We start from the raw sequence: 18,064 nt of genomic DNA on the forward strand, positions 1-18,064 counted from the left end.
TTTATACTCTGGAATAAATTTTAAGATTCTTTTATTAACTTAGAAAGTTTTAAATGGGACAGCTCCCCCTTATCTTCGGTACCTCTTACAATTTCAGTGTGTGGGGTGTGCTGTGGTGGCGCAGGGGGTTAGCATGCCCCCCCCCTCTTTCCTGTCTGCCTGCTGTCGCAAAAAATACGAGCCACTAGCGCCGCAAAAACTCTTAGGAGAAAAAAAAAAATGGAAAAAAAAATAATAATAATAAAAAAAATTTCAGAACCCCACAATCAAATAATTAGCTATTACCGACAGTTCCTTGGACCCGAGTTAAGATGAAAGGAGATCAGGCTTTTTCTGTTGTTGCTCCTATTCTATAGAACAATTTACCTTGAGTTGGATATTCCAAATTACACCTCCCCACAGCCTGGATCCTGTTAAATTGCTTCTTTGGCATTTATTTGAAGTAGTGTTTTGATACTCTTGTTTTTATAAATTTGTGTTATTGTTGTTCTTATACAGCACTTTGGTGCAGCTTTACACTTGTTTTTAAAGTGCTAAATAAATTTGACATTGCTTCATCATATCTAATTTTTAATACCTCACTGATACTAAAAATAGCTAAGAAGTCATCTTTCCTCAGCAATAGGTTAAACATCCAAGAGAATTTCTGTTTATGTTAGCCGATAGTGCTTAGTATGATGCGTTTACGGATCAAGAAGCCAAAAAAAAAAAAGTTTCAGACTGAAATACTAGCTTAAAAATTTACAATTGCAACCCAGATCATCCTAGCTCAGTTTTCTCTTACAAATATTTACCTGTAAAATACATATTTAACTATGCAATATGCAGAAACAAACTACAGCTGGAAACACTGTGTACTCAGCAGCACATCTCTTGGATCTTGAATCGGATATTCTTATATCCAATAAATGCATTATAATTTTTATTTCAGTATTATACAGTACGTTATTGTTACTATTTTTTTTATTTTTTATTTATTGTTTTGTTTGAACCTATATACACAATGCTGCTGTTGCATCAGAATTTTCCCTTTGTGAGACAATAAAGGCTCTTTCTAGTTCTCTAAAAACATGAAAGTCCTCTTCCAATTGTACAGCAGCGCCATGCAGAGATGATTAGGAAGGAAATGGCAGTAACCAACCTTGCTGGTACGGATTTGTCTGTAGATGTCTGTCTGCTGTCGGATGCGGTACTCCAGGTCCGAGATGTGGGCCTGCAGCCAGTTCCAGTGGCTGATGATACCAGCTCTTTCCACGGTGTAGCGGCTCTCTGCCCGCTTCCATCTGTAGGGGGGGGAGGAATGTTTACAGCTGAGCCACTTCATGGGACACAAATACATAAAATTCATACTTCCTAAAGTCATTTTTCACATCTGTGGATTTATTAACAGGTTCCAGTAGTCAAGAGGCAGATAGGGTCATTGTTTTTAAACTATTAGTAATACACACTGATCATTAAAGCAGCATTTCCCCCGTCAGACTGCAGAGGTCAGTGAATCAGCATTACAGATAACACCCACTAATGACAGCTGCAGGGAGCCTAGAGGAGAACTGAAGCCAAAAACAAAAACATTACAACTGCTTTATAGATGAAGAAAAACAAAACAAAAAGGTGCTTCTGTAACACTGTTATCTCCCATTGTAAACAGTGTGGAAAGCTCATAGCTGGGTACTCCATTTTACCAGTATGACACACAGAATGGGCATTTCAAAGGCAGACATGAGAGGAAAATGTCTGCTCCTGCACCAAAAGACAGCTACCACAAGGGGAGCTGTTCTTCCAAAATGTAGGCCACAGTGACACTAGCTGAACAATGAAAATAATGACTCAGATGGCAAACAAAGATAGACCTCGGACCCCTGTGCATTCTCTTTCTTCAAACCTCGTCTCTGTTTAAGTCTTCACAAGGACCCGGTTAGAATCTGCAGAGAGTACACACCGCCGAGAGCACGAGAGGCAAGGGAAAAGGGGTGGAAAATGGGGACAACGGGGGCTGGGAAGCTCTGGCAGTCTGCAGAGGAACAGACGGGCTTTAAAAGCAATCTACAGGCCACAGAGTGCTTGAGGGGGTGGGGCTGGGTCAGGAAACAGAGGAGCATACACTGGGATAACCAATAATCCAAGCAGGGATCCTGCCTTATTGAGAAGCTGATCAGAGACGGTTCCTGTCCACTATAAAAGCAGATGCCAGCCACCAATCAGTTTAATCAAGAACCACTTAATTCCTCCCTTCTTTTCCAACTGCAACATTTGCCCATCTATGGCTCGTTCACTGCAACACAGCATCAAGGACAGCTAACAATTCAGCTGCAGTATTTCCTGCTAGCACCACTTCCTTTTGCTCTTCTACAGACTTAATCCTGTTCTGCTGAGGTAAACAGTCATGCTCTCCTTTCACAAACTACATGGTGACAGACACTGCGACAATCCTAGGCAACCACACGGTGCATCAGATAGGTGCACTGTTAAAGGTGGTTTATTAACATACATAAGTCGTCATGGAGCCTTTTTCCACAGCAAAACTGACAGGCTGAAATGTGTTCGGGTTCTTGGAGCTGCTGGTTTTATGGTGTGATTCAGTGAGAGCTGGGTGGACATCTGAGGCAACAGAGGGAGAATGAGCCAGGTGCAAAGTCCCTGAGGGGTGGGGGGGACTGGAAAATGATCACAGAAATTCATACTGAAACAGAATAATGTGAGCTTAAACTTCTGAAGAGAGAACAGAAAGCAGCATTGACCTGCCTATAAAGAAACCAGGGTTGTCATCAACAGTCAGAGGGTCAAAGACATGATTTATTTCACACGTTGGACCAAAATCCCAGGCAATTGCTGATTAAAGCAGGGTTATTTATGATATTGTTGCACGTTAAAATACTTGAAATTTAATTTGATTTATTCACCATAATCAAAATTCTCGCCAGTTAACCTTAAAATAGGTTAGCATGTTTGTATTTGGTGAAAGCCAGGACCACCACATGAAACCATCACAAACCAAGGCAGGAAATGGCATTTAAAGCTAAACAGCTAATTGAGATTTCTGTATTCAACCTGAGAAGTACTGAAGGGATTTGGGAAACAACTCAGTACTTAGTATTGTATTTAGTTAAAAAGGTATGATTGCAAACATACTTGGTCACTAGGCAACAGTTATTAATACACTGGGTTTTTCCCAGTGTATTATGAGCCTGGTGTGCCATCAGGCTTTACTTGTGCCCCCACCAGGCTAAGCAATGCTTACTTAAGTTTTTAAAAACTGTTTGCATTTTTTTAAGACTTTATACTTTGTGTTGAGATATTAATCTCCAATCTTTCAACAACACATAATTATCAAGTGATATTTTCAAATTTCCTGTCAACTTTAAACATTTTTAGCTCAAAAGAGGTACACTTACTTGTGAACACAAATAGAAACCCATCAAATTGTATGGTAGCAACTTAAGACATTTAGCAGAGTTTTAGTCAAACCCACCAAAACCAAGTCTAGACTAAGACCAAACATAAAAAAAAAATAAATAAAATTACCTGTGGAAGCTCATTAGCAGGCTGACCACAAGCCTACATGTAAGCAGACCCTCAGCTACATCCCACTTGTTCATTAAATCTGACCAGCTGCTAAGAAGTTAAACAGACAACTATAGAGAGAACAAACAACTAGCCAAATGGTAACAGGATCAGGTGACAAGGAGGTAAAGGACTGAACTCACTCAGCATTTTTTTCTTTGGAAATGTTTCTTCTCGTTTTCTCACTCCTTTCATCTGGCAGATGGGCAACAGTAGTTCAAACATCTACTCATTACAACAAATGCATGTGGCAACAGCAACTTATAAGACTGCGGGCAAACTTTAAAGCAGACTAGCTACAACAAAAAAACAGGGATGCCAGGGCTAAAGTTCACACGGGTTTACCATAATCTGATGACAGATTGGAAGAAACATTGCCTGGTACGATGAGTCTACAGTTCAACTGCAACATCTTTTTGGCAACGTTTAGTGCCATGGACTGGTTTCTTGGATGCTGCAATGAGTTTAGTGTTCTACAAGGGCTTCCACAGTCACCAGATCTCATACAGATAGAACACCTTAGAGACGTAACGGAACATGAGATTCACTTCACTGCAATTAATGAGAATCTACAGAATGTTTAGAATAAAAGGTCCTATTTTCTCACTAATTTAAGCAGGAGTCTGTGCTTAAACACAGAAACTCAAACATGCCAGACAATCATTTAATCATTTTGACTGTCCTGTACATAATGTTTGTCAAAAGAAGAAAAAGAAACTAATTTAAACCTGGAATCATCACTGAATTAAGTTAATTTTTAAAGGAATCGTCTTTGTTCGTCGATATACTTTCTAAGCTTTTGGGGAAATTACCTGGAAAAAATACAATTTAGATTGGTGGGACTCTAAACCTATTTCAGTAGATAACCATTTATGGACGGACAGTTTTATTGCTTCTGTTCAGGCTTCATATCTTTTGGCAAACTTATTAGTCATTTGTATTGTCTTTGTTCCTACACACACACACACTGTACTGGCAAATGGTCTAGAAGTGAAATATGAATGTCAGACAAATATTTTTAGGTCTGATTTTTCTTTTTTTTTTTTTACCAAGTTTTGATTTTTGCTTTTACATTTTAACTCAAATCAGACCACAAGATACAAAACTTTTTACAGTTCTATCAACTCCACCTGGAAATTCAACTGCTGTTGAATAATTTATTTCCCAAAAATACAACGCTACTGCTGAAAAGGCGTCGAGTCTTAGTACAACAGTAGACCTGAGTGACTAGTCGTCTCTGAGTGAAACGGATAAAAGTAGAAGGAGCACAGAGTCTGGATTTGAATGTAGTCAAATATGAAAACTTGTAGGACATCACACATCCAATCACCTCAATCATCAGAGGCGCAGAGAAGAATGAGGGATTGCTCAACACCCCCACTCCCACTCTAACCGGGATGTGCTCTCCTCCCCCAGCTCCAACACACAAAGCACCAACGGCAGTCTCTACAGCTGCCGTTTCCTGGCTGTCAGCACATTCTGCAGCGTGGCGCTTCTCTAGATGCAGCGCACATGTGGTTCGTCACTGGGAACCAGTATACTATACTGATCCTGAAAAACGTGGCCCAAATCTGAGCCAAAAGCCAGCAGGTTTCCTGAATGACAGTTGCCCACAGAAACGTCACTGATAATCCACAAATCATCAATCCAGGAGAAGTCTCCAGATGTAAAGGTTCAGTTTTTCCATGAATGAATCACTTCTTTATGCATTAGCCCTGAAAGTGTTTCCCTGATCGATTTTCACTGTATAACCACAATATATACAAATATACACAGAATACATAAATACACAGGGGCATCTCTAAAAATCTGAATATCAAAAATCTTTTGTCACTTATTTCAGAAAGCAAAACTCAGATTCACTGTACACAGAATAAAACCCAAACACTGACTTCTGCACCTCTACAGTTTTCTTCCAGATTCATGGACCTTGATCTCCAAATAAAATATGACCTTGAACCACAAAGCAACAGTGCAGTCTCCGATTTAGGAGTGACTTTCTACGAGGCAACATTTGTGTCCCAAGCTTCATCTGTGCATAGTGGCCCTTTCCATTCAGGTCTTAGCCTGAGTGGAAAGAGTCGAGGCCTGAATGCTAAGGCTTGAATGGAAAGAGCCAGACAATCCTCTCAAGGATGCGGTTAATGCCGTTGCACATTTTCTTACCACAGTTTTTCCTTCTAATCAACTTCCAATGAATATGCTTGGATTCAGCGCAAAGAACAACCAGCTTCTTTAGGATGGCTTGTGGAAGGTGTCAATGACACTTTTCAGGATATCTGTCAAGTCAGCAGTTTTCCCCAGGATTGTGTGGTCTACTAACCCAGACAAAGATCATTTAGAGGCTCATGAATCCCTGAATATTTGGGGGTGACACCAATATTTACCCCTTTTTACAATATTCTATTTTTCTGAGACTTTGAATTCTGGGTTTCCATGATCTGTAAAACAATCAAAATAAAAAATTTAAAAAAAGGAATTTTGAAATATTCCACTTTGTGTAATAAATCTATAAAATGAGCTAAACTTTCTGAAATGAGTAGGAAAAAAAAATCTTTACCTTTTTTGTACAATATTCAGTTTTTGTAGATGTACCTCTATTTAAGGATTTTGCAGTTCGACATCAGAGAGAAAACACAAATGGTGGTATGTTGCTATGCAAGGGAAAAGTGTCAGATCAACTGACAAGTCTTTACAAGCCAAGATTCAGAGCAACATTATCTAAAACAACATGTTGCAAACATTACATGTTGCATGTGTGAAGTATTATAAGTGGTTTCATTCATTGTTGAATTAAAAACAAAATAACTGAACTTAAAAACAAAATATATACCCAAAGAATGAAGTTTCAAAGTATTCCCACATTGAAACTGTAAAAAAAAAAAAAAAAAACTTTCTGATGTCAGATAAAGTAGGATAGAGACAGATCACTGTATTTTGGTATTCCTTTCAAAGTATGTACTTAGACATGTAAAGTTATTGGCAAGATTCAGATATCATGGCGTTCAATGGTTTTTAAAGGCAAGAGCTTTTAGAACTAGAGAAAGAATTAAAGTTCTCTAACAAAAACAGAGTAAGGCAGATTAAGACAGATAAATGTGGCTTTTTTATAGTCAAGAAAACCTGAACAGTCATTTCGTGGTAACTAACGGAGTGCCACCCAACACTATTTTGAAGGCAACACTGTTTTAAAACAACACTTTGCAAGCTAAGAGGAGTACATCTGGAAAGCAGCTGACTACAGGTTGGCTGCCCTATCAAAGAGTCTGACTAATTAAACCGGTAATATCAGCTTTCTGTACCTCCAGTGTTGATTTATAAAAAGCAGAATGGCCAAAATATGCAGTATTTTGCAAAATGAACACTAAAGCTCTACATAGAACATTATTGTATATTTTTCCTTAGGACTATGTATAAAACATAACTGTAATAACGCTATTGTAACCGCAACAATTTAAGCTGTTTTCTTTTTTTTTTTTTACAACAACAGGAATAATGGGATTATTATTGCTTTAGTTATGTGTAAAAAGTAACTTTGCTTTGTGTCAATACAGAATCACATACCGCCCCATGCCTTGTCATGCATCACGAGACAGTTAGCAGTTATTTATGCTTCGTTATTAATACAAAGCTGAATTTTCAAATGGAATATTTATATAAAGGTCATCAGGTAAGTTTGTCTGCAAGATGATGTATTTAGATTTGAAAACCCTTCAGTCTCTCACTGATATTTTAACTACTTTAATGTAGAGTTGAAACACTTATTCTGATTAACAGTGATGACTTGATTATTGAAATAATTGCCAAAACATGTAGGCATCAATTAATCATTAACTGGAGTGTACAGATTCAAAAGATAAAGTCAAATGGTGAAAGAGTAATACACTAATAGTAATAAGCCATAACTACATTGGCTTTAAGGTTATTGTACCTTAAGGTAGGAAAAAATCCTTTGTAAATATGTAAAAAAAAAGAAGAAGAAAACAGAAAAAAAACTGAACTGTATTGATGTTAAGTCAAGCGAGAAGGAGTTTACTTTTCAGATTTTGTATGTCAGAAGTATTTTTTTTAGATGCATCCTTTGCTACAAATGGTCAAGTGTACACTAAAGGAAAAATATATTATTTCATTTTAGGCATTAAAATTTACAATGTCCTGATCCGAGCATGCGACCTGAAATTCAGCCCGATCACGTAGTTTCACACTGGATCAGAATCAGACATCACATCTCGGTCAGGGATTAGATGTACATTTATATTTACTCTAAACAAAACGAGAATAACCGTATCTACAGTTATGAGGTGGTACAGAGTCAGACCATCTTGAAACAATACATGCACAGCATTTTGCAGCAGTGGCTGCCGTAAAGCAAAGCAAATCATCAGCTTAGAGTGGGAGCATTGTTACCAACTTAGTGACAATATCACTGTGTTTAGCAACTTTTCAACTTTTTATCAAAAAAGTGCCTATTGACAAATCTATCAACAGTCTCTGGTTTATTGGAGACAAAATGAGAAAACACCAATAGAACTGCAGATACACTGCAGAGAGCACTTGCAGATAGTCAGTCTGACTGCAGTAGAGCAGAGAGGAGAGCCACTCCATTTCATTTCCATAATGCAATGGAAACAAAAATGTGCAAAACTGCCAGTGATCCCGCTCCAGATTACATTTAATGTAGTACCCCCTGCTCAAATATTTCTGAAATATCGGATTAGGACTATCAGCCAATACTCAAAAATCAAATGACTAACTCAGGGGCAAAAGAAAAACAAAAATAAAAAACTGATTGCGACATCCCTACTATTTCTTATTTATAAAAAGAAATACAACAAATTCACTTCTAATATTACAACAGTATAAAATAAACTTAAGCAGGAAAATGAAAAATTTACAGAATGTGCCATTGATTTTTATCCAACAACTTGTCAGAATAATTGAAAGGACACCTGATTACTAGCTTAATTATTAGCTGCAGCTCTATTTAAATGTCTAAGCTGGGTGAAGGAAGTTTCCAGCCTTGTATTGTGAGTAAATTCAAACATCAGACTGAAACTTGTATTGGTTACTCAGGTCAGTATAACAACAGAAATCTCTCCATAAGAAAAGAAGATCTGGATTAGTCTCCAATATTCATGCACTTTGCAAATGTGCTTAGAAAGCATAAGATACATTAGTATGTAATGTACAACTGAAAACATCTACTGTAGTGTTTTCAGTTGCATATAGATGGATTAAATATGCAGCTATCCAGAGATAACCATGAAGGTTTAGCTCCTTACAGATTGGAGCTAACATTTGTCACAAACATTTTTTCAAATTTGAGTTCAAGCTCAAGGGCAGATTACATTTAGAGTTCTATCTTTTGTAGATTGTCTAAAGTCGACATGTTCACCCCTCATCAGTTAAAGGTCAGTCAAAGGGTTCCTCCCATTAGATGTAACTGTGTACCAGCCTCCATCTTCACCCACTTCATGTCCCAGCAGTCCAGCTGGGTGGTGGGGAACGAGCAGCCACTCTTATTACCTTGCTGTCTTTTATGAGTAATAATTCACTCCCATCAATGCTTCCCTGAGGAGAACAAAAGTGTTTCCCAGTCACATGTTTTCATATTACTGCTCCTCGGCTCTCCTTGTGACCACTGAACACTACCTCTGTGTCAAGAGTTTTCGGCCAAAACTTTTATTTGAATAATCTCTTTCATCATAGAGTTACAAATGAGCAAAAGCTTTGTCTTTCCTACTTGACAGATCAAAAAAAATCCCTCCAACACAACCACATCCCGGCAGAATAACTTTCCCTGATTGAGAATACACACTGCAGGAACACTGACCACAGCAGCTGTTTTTGGTACCCTCAAAATAAATTGTTTACTGCTCTGCTCACATCTAATAGCACTGAACACAATCGCCATTCTTCTAGTGGAGCTTTAAAGCCTTTTTTTTTTTTTTTCTGAAGCTCTGTCAACCAGCAGACGCACCTTCTCCCTTGACCTCTTGCCTCATTTCTCTGTTGCAGGGATTTCAAGTGTTGGTCAACTATTTCGAAACACCATAATAAAACTAACTTTACATGAAGTGACTTCTGTTAGTACAAAGAAACACGTCAGACAACTGATAGAAACCAGCAATTTGAGGGTCTCACTGCAGCTTGACACAAACACATTGTTAAAGGTTTAAGTGCTACCAACTGTGAAGGTCACTTTTGCAGGTTTTGCTTTTGGCTCCATGACAATCTAACAAGAGTTTGATGCATTTGCCAAGGCTTGCAATAAGAAGGCTACATTTTTATCTCAACTTTCCAAAAACTAAGCTGAAGGCCTGAGATGTTTTCTCAAGCCTGAGATGTTTTCTCAGTAAGATAAAAAAAAAAAAAAAAAACACATTGTTGTATACACTATGCTTAAACTCCTCCAGGTTGCCGTGGCACCAACACTCTTCGGTGTTGAAATATCAGTGGGTTGTTTAAAAATGATGTCAGAGGAAGCATAAAATATGCAAGAAGCTACAAGAAAGGAAACTATTTTCTTGGAGGCATGTTGGCTGCTACAATACAGACTTCAAAAGACAATAAGAATGTAGTATGAAAAGCTGAATAGTTTTTACTCCGCTTCAGTCGAGAACAGAACAGACTGGATGAGGAAATGTTGGTAGCCTGTAGGAAATCTCAAAGTTATGGCAGAGACCTGCTAACTCGATAAGAAAGACACAGAAAGTTAGGAAAGTTTAATCCACTAATGGTGCTAAATCTTTAAGTTGGTTTCAAAGGTCAACTGTAATCATTTTGTCTTGCTTTTGAAACAATGGGTAAGTCATAACTGACTGGCCTCTCACTTGGTAAAAATGTAATTTGGTGTTATTTATAGATCTTAAAAATCAGAAGCTAAAATCAGCACCAGCAGTTGGAAGCTTTACAAAATCAGCGGTTGGATATCTGCCACAAAATCTCTGATAGGCCCAACTTAAAAAAAAACAAACAACTCACATCAAAGGATATACACAAAGTATTTTTTTTTTCTTTGATTTTACTTGCGTTTTATTTTGGATATTGAAAATATCTTCCAGGCCCAGGGTGGCGTGTTCTGTAGAAAATTGAAGTTCATCAGTCTTTGAGAAGGTAAACCTGCATTACTATGCCATTATCAATATATTACTTGAAAATTGTCTCAAAATAATATTGTTTATCACAATAATTTATGGGCTAATTTATCGTCCATCAGAATGTGTTATCATAGCAGGCATATTTACAATTTAGTTATTACCAATAAATGACTAAAAGGAACTAAATGAATACAAATCAGCTTATTCTCTTCATTCTGCAGTCACTAATTTTAGACTTGTTTACACAGCTGAAAAATTCTCTCAACTGAAACATTAACAGGACAGCTGCTTCAAGTCATCTTGAGGAGGAAACCGTTCGGGAACCGGGATTACGGATGAGGCCAACCAGCAGGACAGGGTGTGGGGCAGGAAAAACGAGAGAGGGCAAATTCAGCCGGAGAGCTGCAGCAGTCATTACATAAAAGAAGGGGGTTATGTAACGCCTGTGGGTTTGTGTTGGGGAACTTGGGTCGAGCTAAACACATCCAGATGTGTCAAGTGGAACAGAAACCTATACAGGCGCTCGACTGCATACATACATGGACAGCAGCGATGAAGGGAAGGAACAACACAGCTAAGTGACTCAGACTGCAGAGTAATGCTGAGCCATAAGCATGAAAGGCACGCTGTAGTCCCAATTACCCTGACGATCATACAAGCAGCACATTGGTCGGATCGTCAGATCATCTGGGGGTTTTTAAATACTGAAGAGAGGAATCTGTTTTTTAATGATCAGATTACAGGAATTCTGATATTTCTATTGTTCCATAAGCCATTATGTAAGACCTGATATTTCCTGATGAGCATTTTTTGTTGCCTCAGAAACAAGAAACTGTGCCCACTCGTTTCTTAACACAGAACGCGCCGTGCTCCTTGTAACATGCTTAATCTAATGAGGACAACTTATTCTGCGGTTTGAGCAAAGAATGCCATTAACATAAATTTCTGAAAGTAGCAGCACCCACCAACTGGTGGGTCCAATTATGGATCTCTCATTTACAACAGACATCGATCAAAGAAAAAAAATAAATATGCCTGCAACTTAAGCTTGCAACAGATGTTGGGTGAACACCAATCCTGAGATACGGGAAAGCATTTCTATAGAGCAAGCATGACAGGATTACTTGTAAGCAACACGGCCAAACAAGCAAGCAGGTTACATTACCACACGGCTGTCAACCCACATGACATTAAGAGAATTAGGAGGCTGCAGCTCGAAGAAAACATAAAAATGTTAGTTAGTGGTGTAACCCCTTTAAGCCGGTAATTGTTAACAGAGACCAAATGTTAGATTGGAAAAATTTGGTATAATAGTCTCAGAAAAGTCCACGCCTCACTTCCTGGAAGACAAATATGTTAACAAAGAGTCATGGCTGAACAGCGCAGAGAACCAGTTTTCAACCTGTTGAATCACTAGCTCCAGGAAGGGATATCAACTTTAGTTTTCACTTCGCTCAATAAAACTCAAATATTCACAGCTTCCATATCAAATGAAAATGTCAAATGTTTGCATCATATACAAAGCTCAGTTCCGTTAAGAAACTTTTTGTTTGTTTATGTTTTTATTAAAGTGCAGATTGCATTGTACAGATACCAAAAACCGGTGACACTCCCATAGTCTCAAAGAGCAAGTTTTAACTGGTCGTGAGCAGCTTTAGATTATCTTTAGGTAGGAAAAACTGACTTCAGCGGGATTAACAGTACTTACTTAACAGTACTGATGATTACGATACAGTTAAAAAAAAAAATAAAATCAGCATCCAGTCACTGATTAATAACTGATTTTACTTCCTCTGCGAACAAGAGTGTCTTTCACAAGCACACATGATCTACTGCGCTACAGATAACCATAGATAACCATAAACGTTACATCTAACTGCAGACCTCTTCACCGCTCTAACATCTAGTTCCTGGAACAGAATCAGTGGAAAATGTGCCTTTACACTGAGTCACTACATGTTAATGGAGACCATGTTTCAGGAAGCTTTCGCTGCCTGACAGTAAGACTGTTACAAAAACGTAGGCACTAGAAAGTTATTATGCTTAAATAAAGCAGGAACAAACCCCAACATGCTCACTGCGATGAGAAATTAACTTGCCAACTTACCAACCAGTGTTACTGGTTGGTAAGACACATGTACCTTTGTCTGTTGATGCATTAACATTTTTCCAACTGTGTGAAAAAATTTACTTTTTTAAATTAACTCTCAGTAGGAGGGTAAGCTGCTTATTCAATGGCATGATGCCAATTCCAGAATCTCCTTAGATTTATAAACTTGTACATTTAAAATTTTACAGATAACTAAAACTGAATTGAAACGTATTTAACTAAATCTGAATCTGCCTATACGATAATTTTGACTTGTCTATATAGTTCTGTAAATGCATTTGATCAGTCTGTGCCTCAAAATTACACTTGTTGTAAGCTGACGTTTTCTAAAAAACTGACCACTGATTGTTTCAGTGACATTTCATCACTGAAACAATCACTGAAAAACAAGTTATTTTCAAGGAAATAAACTATAGTTTGCACTGAAACACTTTTCATAAAAGAGGGATAATGCAAAACATGTTACTGCTGTAGAATTCCTTAACTTTAAGTGTTTCTCTGATCTGTTCCCTAGGAGGTATGTTTAAATTTGAAAGCCTTTAGCAAAAATTTGATTTTTTTTTTTTTTTTTTGCAGCTTCATGGTGATTGGCAAATAATGCAATGCTTTTATTACCACCTGGTTGTTGTAACGAGAAATGTTTTACTAGGAGAGCAATAAAAAATAAAAAAAAAAAACATACCAAAAGACAACACAATTGTTAAAAATAACTTAAAAGCCAAGCTTCTCCCAGCAAGTAACTTTAGATCAATTAATCAGTTATAACTACTTTATAAAAAAATATTTTACAATTAACTGATGGTGTTGAAGTTCCCAACTCTGGTCGCCAATCTTCACAAATAAACTGTAAGATCAAACAGAAGCATCAATTGTTCATTATCTTTGGTCTGTCCTAATCACACTTTTAATAATCTAATTCCCAAAAGGAGAGAAATAGTTTGCTATTTTACAACAATTTTAGATACTTATTGATAAGATATGGGGAACATCTTATGTAAATCTATGACAAGAATAGAAGACAAACAGTGTAACGACTTCCACTTTTAGATCATAACAAAGCCAAATGAATAAAGCTAACTACATAACATAAGGTCACTGTAGGGAAACAGAATTGGAATGACTTGCAAGAGACTTTTTAATTAAACTTTTAATAAAAAATAAAAAACAACTCATTGTTCAGTTTTTTTTTCGTTCCGAGATGCATTTTTAGGAACTTACATCACCGATTTAAAAAAGAATAGCCTTTGTCAGGTACATAAGCATTTTTTATATTTTCTAAATACATAATCAGATCTTAAATTCAGTTTTTGCAATTGAAATTTAAGACACTTGCTAAAAGAGTGTTTAAAACTGCTTTAAAACCTAGATTCTTCTAGCTATGTCCTGAGCAACAAGTTGTGATTTGCCACTATGTAAACAAACTGAAGTTCCATTTGTTATACACATTTACAGCATTAAATCTATAATCAACACAAATCTTTCCCCTAACACCACCCATATTGAAATTTGTCAGAATTATTTACTCCAGTTTTATTTCCTCTTATTTCCTCTTTTAAATTATGTAAAGTATAAGACAGAATCAGAAGCCTCTCTGTAAATTGCTTACATGTTTAGGCACATAAGAACTTCCTGTTGGGATAGGATGATATTTAGGTCAAAGGTTTAAAGTCAACACAGCGGGGATAATAAAGAGCTACTTTGTTAATAATCTACCCAATCCCACTCAGGCCAGTAACTCCATTAACACTGCCAAACCACCTGCTATACTGCCTCCTCCCTCTCTTGATTCCAATGACACATGGATGTGCACGCTGATGTGAACTTCCCATCCAACACATTTCCGTGCCCCTGCTGACACAGACTTGACATTACAACAGGAAGCATGCAAAAAACAAACTCCACAACTCCCCTGAACCCACTACCTTGTGCCTTGAAGTTATCTCAAGATTTTAATAAAGAAAAAATAATAATAATAATTTAAATGACTGGTTCTTTTGGTGCTCAGTCATTTGCTCTAAAGATAAACAGAACTTTCAGTTTAAGCCTGAGTCATCTCAGGAGGTAGAATCGTATGACAAGGAAGCTTTTTCCCCCCCAAGTCCAGCCAAGCTTGTGTGTGCTCTACAGGATCCCACCCACACGGTTACATGCTGCATGGGTGAACTGTATCTCTACCCCTCCCTGGAGTATGACCAGAGCACAACTGAGGCAGGCAGTTATAATTGCCATTAACACCTGCTATGTTGGAGTAGCATATTGCAGCGTTTGGAAATGAAGGGACTTTCTGTTGACAGTTGAGCAGCTCCAAGCACTATGACAGGTATGATGAGAGATGTTACTGAAAACATTAAAATGTCTGAAAATGTGTAAAATTATGAGACGATTTAAAAACAAATTTAATGAAGGCTTCAAATATTTCTGTAAATACTGGACTTTATCCTGTACAGTGCAGGCGGTTTTACCATTTAAAAAAATGAAAATGTGTGAGGTCACCGCACTTACATTTTGACATGCCGCTGCTCAATGTCCACCCTGGACAGCTCCTCCTCTTCCAGGTCAGAGTCCCCACCAGAGCTGCTTTCAGTTACATCAGAGTCAAAGGCGCTTTCTGCTGAATGCAGGTTGGCTGAGCCGCTCAGATACAGCCTCTCCAGCTCCAAGGGCACGGCACCGCTCTTTAGGAACCGGCCCAGGCCGTCCCTGCTGTTTGAGGAATAGTGCCGACCGGCCCTCCATGTGGCCGAATGCGGCGCAGCCTCCGACTTGCGGCTCCCGGCTCGTAGCCTGCTAAGAGCCGAGTCCAAGAAGCCGCCAAGCTGCTGCTGAACGTGCCGCTCCACCTGCTTGGCCTGCACCACCTGAAGACGTTTGCGCAGGCGCTGCAGGCGGCTTTCGATTTCGGCCTGTCGCTTGCTGTTGAGGGCCGTGCGCTCTCTGACGTGAGCGTCGAGGCTGTCCGAAGATGAACTGCAGGGCAGAGGCGGCTCTGGTGTGGCTGTGCATTGTGGGGATCCCTGTTGGCTGCTGCCTGGCCTCTCCCCGTCGGAACCCATCGGCAGACCAGTACGCGTCTGCAAATCGGCTTCGTTTGAATTAACTTGTTCCGTTGAGTTCGGGTTGTCATGGTTAAGGGAGGACAGAGCAGCAGAATGAAGCACTGGTGATTCCACATTATTTCCTTCTGTGTTCTGAGGAGCACCGGAGGAATGCTTCTGTCTGAGGGCTTCTTTTACCGGGATGTGGCCCGATATGGTAGCAGTGAAAGTCTCTGAGTCCAACGGCAAGTTCTGAGGCAGAGAGTCTGTGGTGGCGGAAGGCTTGTCACCGTTCACCGCCACCATGCAGCCCGAGCCTGACATGCTAGCCAGCTTCTTGGCCAGGCCGTTGACAGGTGCCATGGGCTGGCCACTCCCGTTGGTGCTGCCACTCATGAGGCTTTTAAGCTGACCACCAGAGAGTTCAATTGCTTGCCTCCTCAGGAGGAACTCTCCCCCACCGTTCAGCAGAGAACTGGGCAGAATTCTGTGGCTTTTCAGCACAGACTGTTTGATGAGGACTCCTTGCAGCTTGATTGACTCCTTATTTGCAGGGACAGATGTCACATCTGAGCATAAATAAGAAGCCACCAGTGGCTGGAGTTTGCCCAAGGCCGAGGCCTGGGACACGGAGTCTGGTTGGGGCTGCTGCTCCTGCGGTTCCTGGTTGCCGCCGCAGAAATTGAGAGGGCACTCTTCGGAGGCGACCTTGCACTTTCCGGGGCCGCTGGTGTGGATGAGGATGTTGTTGGCGTTACTGTTGTTCTCTGCACTGGCCGGTGAGAGACTCGAGGATGGGGCAGCCAGTTTGAAGCGAATGTGGTGAGCTTCGGCTGGGGCGTCGGTGAGAGCGGGCGCCATCGCAGCCATGCAGTGCAGAGGGACGGGCACCTCGGCCTGCTCCACTCCACCCGCTTACTGCCCCACCTGAGGACAGCCTGGAGACGACATGGAGGAAGAATAAGACAAGAACAAAAGAAATACCAAATAAAAAAATAACATGATAAAACAGGGATGGAAAGTTAAAAACAAAAACATAAAAAACCCCAGCTTGGATAAATTTGATTTCACAGTGTCACCAGCTATACTAATCAGTTCATAATATATGAGAAGGAAGCTAAAAATTTCTATAAAAAAAAGAAAGAAAGAAAAAAGATTTATTTTAAGAAGTTAAAAGGTAAAAACATTACATTCACACTAATGTATTGAATGTACTGATGTATTCAAGACTGTCAAACAATATGACCACAGCTGAACCTATATACAACATAAATAAAACACTTGCACAACTGGTTTGGTAAGACTACAATGTGACTGGAAAATTACTAACCAACACCCAATCAGAAAGTAGAAAAGTTCTTTTTTTGCTTTTTAAATGGGACTAATAATCAAAAGTAATAAAACTACTGAGCCCAACATACTTACACTTAAATTGTAAAAGTTAAGAATGTAAATCCTTACCAACTCAAAGTGAAGCAAACATGGTCAAAACAAAATATCTGAAGTAAAAGGAAGATCCTCTTTCAATAAATTCTCCACGTTATTCACTTAATTTGCACCAAATATTTTTTTTTATTTAAAAAATAAACTGCCAGAAAAATGTTCTCACGAGGGCCAGCTTCAAACAAAAATAAATAGAATACATTATGCACTGACCTTGGGGAAATAAGATGTAAAGGAAGGTTTGGAATAACAGAAGTCACCTGAGCTAAGGCCACTAAATAATTTCCACTACAAGCATGTACGTGCAAACAAGCCCTCAATGTCATTTACTTGTAAGGTTGTGAAAAAGAAAAATAGGGAAAAAAAATCCTGGCAGGGAAAGGAACAGGAGAAACCAATGCAAACTGCCCAAACCCCACTGCCCTACATGTGCCCTGGCAAGTCTGCATACAGCAGGGTTCCTTGCAGGCCATGTAAATAGGTGGATTTAGGCCCAGCATTAGCTCAAAGCAAATGATGTCATCCTGCCAGGGTTGCTCTGTCATTTCATCTTAACTCACTGTTAAAATCTCACTTTCCCTAACATTAAAAGCAAAAATGCTTAAAAAAATGCAGCATGCCAGGAGAATGTTAATGGCACATAGCATTGTTTGAATGATTAACATATCTTTCATGCCAGCTACATGCCTATTCATGGGAAACTTTTAAACAGACTGCCTTCAAATTGTAAAAGATAAGAGCTGCATCTCCGCGCATCGTCTGCATGCTCAGATGAATGGGGGTTCAGTATTTCACCGCAGTTTCTACTCGGCGCG

At 39.1% G+C, this 18,064-nt stretch overlaps 1 protein-coding gene across 6 annotated transcripts in view; it reads right to left on the reverse strand.

Annotated features, from left to right (window-relative positions):
* Nucleotides 1–18,064, reverse strand: part of LOC122822857 (KAT8 regulatory NSL complex subunit 1-like) — a 41,135-nt gene that overhangs the window by 14,690 nt on the left and 8,381 nt on the right. For all 6 annotated transcript variants that reach the window (XM_044101829.1, XM_044101833.1, XM_044101832.1 and 3 more), the window contains 2 exons: nucleotides 15,274–16,744; nucleotides 1,142–1,283 (listed from right to left, as the gene is read on the reverse strand). In XM_044101829.1, coding sequence (XP_043957764.1) covers nucleotides 1,142–1,283; nucleotides 15,274–16,676 — 1,545 coding nt within the window. In that variant the 5' untranslated portion in view covers nucleotides 16,677–16,744. The remainder of the gene's footprint in view (nucleotides 1–1,141; nucleotides 1,284–15,273; nucleotides 16,745–18,064) is intronic.

Source organism: Gambusia affinis, linkage group LG20, assembly GCF_019740435.1.
Source record: "Gambusia affinis linkage group LG20, SWU_Gaff_1.0, whole genome shotgun sequence".
NCBI classification, from domain to species: Eukaryota; Metazoa; Chordata; class Actinopteri; order Cyprinodontiformes; family Poeciliidae; genus Gambusia; species Gambusia affinis.